General features: G+C 48.3%; 1 protein-coding gene across 1 annotated transcript; it reads right to left on the reverse strand.

Moving 5' to 3' along the window:
- Positions 1 to 2765: 2765 nt before the first annotated feature.
- On the reverse strand, positions 2766 to 6988 carry LOC103391466 (D(1) dopamine receptor). The gene has a single exon (XM_025063209.1). The coding sequence runs from the start codon at positions 6471 to 6473 to the stop codon at positions 5241 to 5243; it is 1233 nt and encodes a 410-aa protein (XP_024918977.1). The 5' UTR covers positions 6474 to 6988; the 3' UTR covers positions 2766 to 5240.
- Between the last annotated feature and the right edge of the window lie 53 nt (positions 6989 to 7041).

Consider the following 7041-nt stretch of genomic DNA (forward strand, 5'->3'; position numbering starts at 1 on the left):
GGGGGGGGGGGGGGGTGGGGGGTGTGACCAGTGTGAGTCAGTGTGGAGCTGTGTGGTTGTTTGTTGTTGTCGCCCAGTGTCAGGAAGTGAAGCCTGGACAGAGTTATCGTCCCTCCACCTGCTTTCATCTTGTCTTCAAAGCTGTGGAGCAGGTGTGTGACCCCGCCCTGCCCCCCCCCTCCACTACTTTGGTCTGAATTCTGCTCACGCTCATTGTCCTGTGAGAAGCAGAAAGTTATGAACATCATGAGCGTCCAATCAGAACTGGGCTGCTGCTCAGGACACATGGACTCCTGGTCAACGAGCAACTGGAGGAACGGGTCAGCTGAGGTAACAGGACCAGAGGGAGGGAGGGAGGGAGGGAGGAAGGGAGGGAGGGAAGAAAGAAGGAAGGGAGGAAGGAAGGAAGGAAGGAAGGAAGGGAGGAAGGGAGGGGGGGAGGAAGGAAGGGAGGAAGGGAGGAAGGGAGGGAGGAAGGGAGTCTTTCTCTCTCTCTAAAACCCTAACCTACCTAATTATCCTTCCATCCTTCTTTCTCTCTCTCTTTCTCTCTCTCTCACTCACTCACTCACTCAGAGGCTCCTCCATCCTTTCAGAGTAGCGCCACCCTCTGGCACTTGGTCTCTTGTGCGGACCTTTCCTTCAGCCAACCCGATCCCCCTCGTCCACCTCAGAGCTGTGAGACAGTTGTGGGACAGACAGTGTCTCCTCAGGTTGTCTTCCATCAGTGAGGACTGAAGAACCAGACCTGCTGTGAGTCTGGATCTTTGTTTGGTTCAAAGGCCTGAGACTGTCATGTCTGTGTCCAACGCCGCTGGTGACCTGGTGACCTGTTGACCTCTGAGCTTCAGATCATAACATGAGCTCAGCTGTTAGTTAGCGTTACGTTAGCGTCCATTGTGTTCACAGCGACAGTCGACCTGAAAAGTGCTGTCACTTGAGGATTTGACCTTTTTCTCATTTGTTTTGATGTGTTTGAAAGACAACAATGTCAACGAGTCCGTGTCTCACGGTGACGTCCGACCACTGCCCAGCCGACGGCTCGTACTCTGTGACTGATCCTTTTCAAAGCCCTGTCATCCGTAGCCCTGTCCATTGTCACAGATCAGTCCGTTGGTCTCCTGAGATCCATGAGTCATCAATCTTGCCTTTGGCCTCCATTGTAGAGTTAGGGTTAGGTTGTTGTTGTTGAAGGAGGCCGAGCCCCCGATCTCTTTCTGGTAACTGAAGAACAAACCGCTGAAGCAGATATTCAGAAACACAAAGACGGAGACAAACATTTGCCCCAGGACGAAGCTGAGGCAGGGAGATCAGTGGAACTCTGAAATATGAGTGGGATTTCTCTGGTTTGATTGGACCGACCTCGTCGGCCGTGACATTCAAGACCATCTGTGGATAAAACTCCTTCACTGCACACGGGTTTAGAAATGTGAGGTTTTATTCATAATATTAATCCTAAAATGACATTCAGATCCAACAGAGCTGTAGTTCCAGTGGTCTCCAGTCGAGGAGACAGCACCAGGAGCAGGTTGGTCTCTGGTACTGTTTCAGAGGAACCACTGCTGTGTGTCTTTAACATTCACCGTTGGTTCCTCCAAGGACAGAGAGGAACTGTTTTCTTATCTTCAACCCTGTCACTGTTCTCAGAAACTCTTTCCTGCCCGTCGTCCTTACCCCCCCCCCCTCCCTCCTTCCTGTTCTCCTCGTCTCTGCAGGGGCTGTTTGTTCAGCTTGTCACTGTGAGGACAGTCAACCTTGAGCACAGAGCACATCTTCAGAAAAGTTGTGTTCATCAGAACTATTGAATGTTCTTGTCCCGGTCCAGTCGGGGGGGGGGGGGGGGGGGGGTTTCTGGACCATCGGCTGCCGTTCCGTCGTGTCTGCTGGTCTGGTCTTAACACGATCAGACCAAACCAGCAGACATCTCTGCTCTGGTGCTTCAGTTTACACATTATCACACCTTTTCACAGATGGCGCTGACACTTCCTGCTGCCGATGCCTGGATGTCTTAAAGGGGGGGGGGCAAATCCTCCCTGCACCCCCCGCAGGCACAGTTTGAATTGGCAGCATCACAATTCACCCTCATCCTTCAAACATTCTTCAGTCGGGCTGTGACCACGGCTGCAGTGGACGTCAGTCACAGCATCATCTGCTCCTGATCCACAACTCGTTAACCAGCTTCGTTAATGAGTTCACCAACATGGAGACGGGCTTTATTCACACTAGAGTTTAATTTATTCACACTGATGTTTCTTTTATTCACAGAATTCACACCGTTGAATCCCCTTCATGGTCCACCTGGGTTCTCTCTACAGTACATCCTGGTACAGACTCAGTTCATCCTGAGTTCATGCTCACTCTACGTCCTCTGTCCAACGACCAGAGACGAGGACGGTCCAGATCACAGCCCCCGCTGCAGGGGACACTTCAAAGGTGGTTTGTGTTTACGGTGTGTCAGAAAGTGGAGAAAGTTAAATTTGATTGGATAATCCATCCTGTGTGTCTCAGCCTTTAATGTCATCCTTTTATGACTCTAATCACTTTAGGATGAACCGTTCAGGATGAACCAGTGACATGTCCTCGCTGCACCTTCCCTGACGACAGCTGTTAATCACCAGACTGAACTCCAAGAACCAGAACCAGAACCAGACTGGTGTCAGAGTGACGTTCTACTGCAGGTCATTGGCTTCTGGTGCTTCAGGAAGTGACATGTGTGGAGGTCCAAGCTGCACACACACACACACACACACACAGAGGGAGGAGGAGGGGGAGTTTATCGTGATTTTATTTAGCTGTTGATCCACATATTATCACGTGACTAAGGAGAACCATTCCTCTGATGTTGTAAACTGTTACACAACAGAACCAGAACCACCTGTTGAGCACAGAGTAATCACAGTCTGATCACAGTTTCTTCTCAGACCTTCCCGTAGACATGGAGGGTATTAAACCCTGTTGAAGCTCAGCTCTGAGTGTAGTGTCTGTAGTCTGGTCAGTAGTGTCTGTAGTCTGGTTAGTAGTGACTGTTGTGTGGTCAGTAGTGTCTGTTGTCTGGTCAGTAGTGTCTAGTCTGGTCAGTAGTGAGTGTAGTCTGGTCAATAGTGTCTGTAGTCTGGTCAGTATTCACTGTAGTCTGGTCAGTAGCGTCTGTAGTCTGGTCAGTAGTGTCTAGTCTGGTCAGTAGTGTCTGTAGTCTGGTCAGTAGTGTCTGTAATCTGGTCAGTAGTGACTGTTGTCTGGTCAGTGTCGTGACTTCCCGCAGTGATGTCAGAGTGATGTCAGAGTGATGTCAGAGTGAGGACAGAGTGAGGACAGGGATTCAAACAGGCTTAAAACAATAAAAAGCAGGAACACGTGACGTTGCTAAAAATACGTATCCTGAGACACAGTAACCAGACAATCTGTGATCAGATAATCCACCTCAGAATTATAATAATCCACTCCGACTTTGGTTCTGCTGGTGAAGAGTTGTCTGTGCCATTTCTTTTCTACTCACTCTGTGTGGGTCACAGCCCACTTTATCACATGTCAACATCAGTCTTTGTATCTGTAGAGTCAAATATAAATTAGCATCTGTAAGAATTATGGCTAAACCTGAAAGAGTGGTTAAAACAAAGGGATGTTACAATAATATGCTGGAACTATAGTTAGCAACTCAAACACCCGTGTGTGTTGTGTTTGTTTCCCGTCCCTGTAACTGACAGAGGTGTGAGATTATTTAGCCTAAAGAAAAATGATCACATGTCCTGGTGGTTTATGAGTTGCCAGCTGGCAACATAACAGAAGAAAGGAGGAAAACGCTCCAACATGTGTCATCAGCCGCGGGACAACCACCCGCCTTTGTAAAGGTTCATTCACAGTAACTGCCTCAAATCACGCGAGTAACGTAACATTGAACTGGTGGGAAATTAAATGCTAGCTGGTGCCGTTTGAAATGCATTGTGTACGAGTACAACACGCTGTAGTCAACGGTTAGCTTTAGCTCCTTTAGCTTTATCCCATCTGTGAGTTAACGCCGTGCTGGTGATTCCAGTCCTTGTGTCTGTCATTGTAATTTAAACATAAAATAAACAAACAATAATAAATAAATAAAAAATAGATTAGTTTTATATGTGGCCACAAACACTAAACCATTCAAATAAACGTAAACATCTGGTATAGATGTCAGTTGATGATTGGTCCAAATAATTAGTGATGTAATTATTTAGTGTGATTGAGAGGTTCTGTCTTCACGTCTGATTCCTGACAGAAATACATTTTTATTTTATCATGCTAACTGCTAACTAACTGCTTACAGAGCGCTGGTGATTTTTGTTTCGTTACATTATGGGATCGTTGTTGTTATTGTTTTCACCATTTGGGTACTTGCCTTGTTGCTATATAGGTTTGTTATGTTGGCAACGAAATCAAGGAAACTTGAAGATCAACAAGGAGAGGTCATGTGATTGTACACATTTATAGTGTTGTGAAATCAATCGATGCGTAAAAATCTTAATATTGTGACAATAATTCTCCATAATCGTGACCTCCCCGGTCAAAACGTTCTACAGTAAATTCACTGGTTGGAAGAAAATCATGAATGTATTCCACCGTAACAAGTCGTATGTGAGCGGTCGTCGACAGAACATGTCGGGGAACACACTGAAGCCATCAGCTGTTGTCAATGAAAAATACAAGACGTGATCTGAGACACTCATCCATAAAACACCTCAGGCAGGGACAGGTCCTGTATTGTGTGTCTGTAGAGTAGGTTTGATTTACCGCTACAATGATTTGCTCACATTTCAGTGGGGTATAAATAACAAGGACGAGACATAAATAACAGTTTGCTGATGGATGATCTGTCCTCTGTGTTGAACTGGAGTTTGGTTGGAGGCTGGATCAGTCCAGAGAGCAAACACAACAGAGACCTAATAGTTCGCTGTAACTAACTGCAGCGGCTGTTGTTGTGACAACAGCTGTGTTGGTGTAAGTAGAAACTGAGCGTCTGACGGGACGAGGGACTAGTTTTCTTTCTTCGATGACCTCATTTCCAGGTTCCAGAAGCTTCTTCCGTCCACACACAGTTGAAGCAACATGAAAAACTCTTTCACATCTCCTCACCTCTCAGCACAAACAGACGTACGCGTTGGGTCACAGGGTTATTTTGCCGCACTAACTGAGTTAGCACAGAGAGTTGATGTGACTGCCCTCTACAGGTGAGCATTAGGGCAGCATCAAGGCAGCGGCGCAGCAAGGAGTCACTGCTTGTGTAGACTGACCGTCTCCACGTCCTGGCCTCCTCGGTACGGTCTGTGACAGCCCAGCAGGATGGAGAAGGCCCGACGGAAATCTGCATTGAAGGCGTAGATGATGGGGTTGAGGGAGGAGTTGGCCCAACCGAACCAGACGAACACGTCAAAGGTCGTGGGGCTGATGCAGGGAAACGTCCGCCCTCCGTCCGACGGCTCGCAGAAGGGCACCATGCAGTTGAGGATGAAGAAGGGGAGCCAGCAGCACACGAACACCCCCATTATGACCGACAGAGTCTTCAGCACTTTGGTCTCCCTCTTGAACGTCAGTCTAAAGGAGCTCTCGGACTCGGCGATGCTGGAACCTCCGCCCATGCTGTCGTGCCTGTTCTTCGCACTCTCGGCCGCTCGCTCCAGCGCAGAGATCCTTCGGATTTGTTTGTGGGCGATGCGGTAGATCTGGGTGTAGGTGGCCACCATGATGACCACGGGGATGTAGAAACTTATCAGAGATGTTGAGATGGCGTAGGTCCTGTTAAGGCTGGAGTCACAGTTTTCTGGACTCTGGTAAATTGTTGTGTTTAATTCCAAAGGGTTGGGTGACACCACGTGGGGGCTGTAAGCCTTAGTTTGAGCCTTGTGCCAGTTTAGCTGCACCGGAATGAAGGAAATTAGAACCGAGAGTGTCCAGGCTACACTGATCATCACGGAGGCCACTTTGGGGGTCATCTTCCTTTCATAGAGGAAGGGGCTGGAGATGGCCCAGTACCGGTCCAGGCTAATCACACACAGGTTCAAGATGGAGGCTGTGGAGCACATGATGTCACACGCCACCCAGGTGTCACAGAAGGAGCCGAACGGCCAGAAGCCGACGATCTCTGTCACGGCCTTCCACGGCATCACCAGGACGGCCACCAGGAGGTCCGACACCGCCAGGGAAATGACAAAAAAGTTGGTCACTTTAGTGCGAAGGTGACGGAACTTGGTGACAGCTGCGCAAACCAGGGTGTTGCCCAGTAAGGTGGTGAGGATGAGCAGCGACAGGAAGCAGGCGGTCAGCACGCGTCTGGACGGCACCTCCTCCAAAAACCCTCCGTCAATGACCGTCGTAACGTTCTTCGCATCCATTCCTGAAGGCGTGGCTGTCGTTAGGACATACTGAGACGGTCGCCCAGCGGTTCCTCCACCGTTACCGCCAACGCTGCAGCTGAGAAGAAATAAGAAGAAAAGTTGACGCAGCATCGTCAGACTGACGACGAAAAGACAATTATATGAAGAGAGTAGAAATCCGACCAGTGACCTCCTTACTGTAAGGCCACTCTTTCACCATGGTGGTATTTTTTTAATTTATGATCTTATATTTATTAATAACTTTTCTATTATATCAAATAATTAAGTTTACAAGAACAAAACATTTGGGGGGGGGGGTTCTGTCTGGGTTTAAAATAAAAAATAAAATAATTGAAAGGTTTTATTTGAATATTTCAGGGTAAGATCTGATCATAGTAATGAGTGTCAGTCCACAGAGAGACTTCTCCCTCACCTGCCTCCCTCTGACTCACCTCTGCCTCACACAGACGGGGGGACACACAGCGGGAACTTCTTATTTTAAAATGAGTCTTCATTCTCCTCCGTGCAGCGACAACTTCACAGCTGCGGGTCCGAGTCCGTCTGAAGGGCTTCCCGGTCTCCATGACCCCCAAAGTCTCCGACTCTCCCCCCGTCTTCTCCAACCTTCCCGCATCGCCTACCGTGGAGCACAATGAATAATAGAAAGAGCAGGATTCAAGTGTCACTCAGGCATCAGTGC

The sequence above is a fragment of the Cynoglossus semilaevis genome, chromosome 15, assembly GCF_000523025.1.
Source record: "Cynoglossus semilaevis isolate Cse_v1.0 chromosome 15, Cse_v1.0, whole genome shotgun sequence".
Lineage (NCBI taxonomy): Eukaryota > Metazoa > Chordata > Actinopteri > Pleuronectiformes > Cynoglossidae > Cynoglossus > Cynoglossus semilaevis.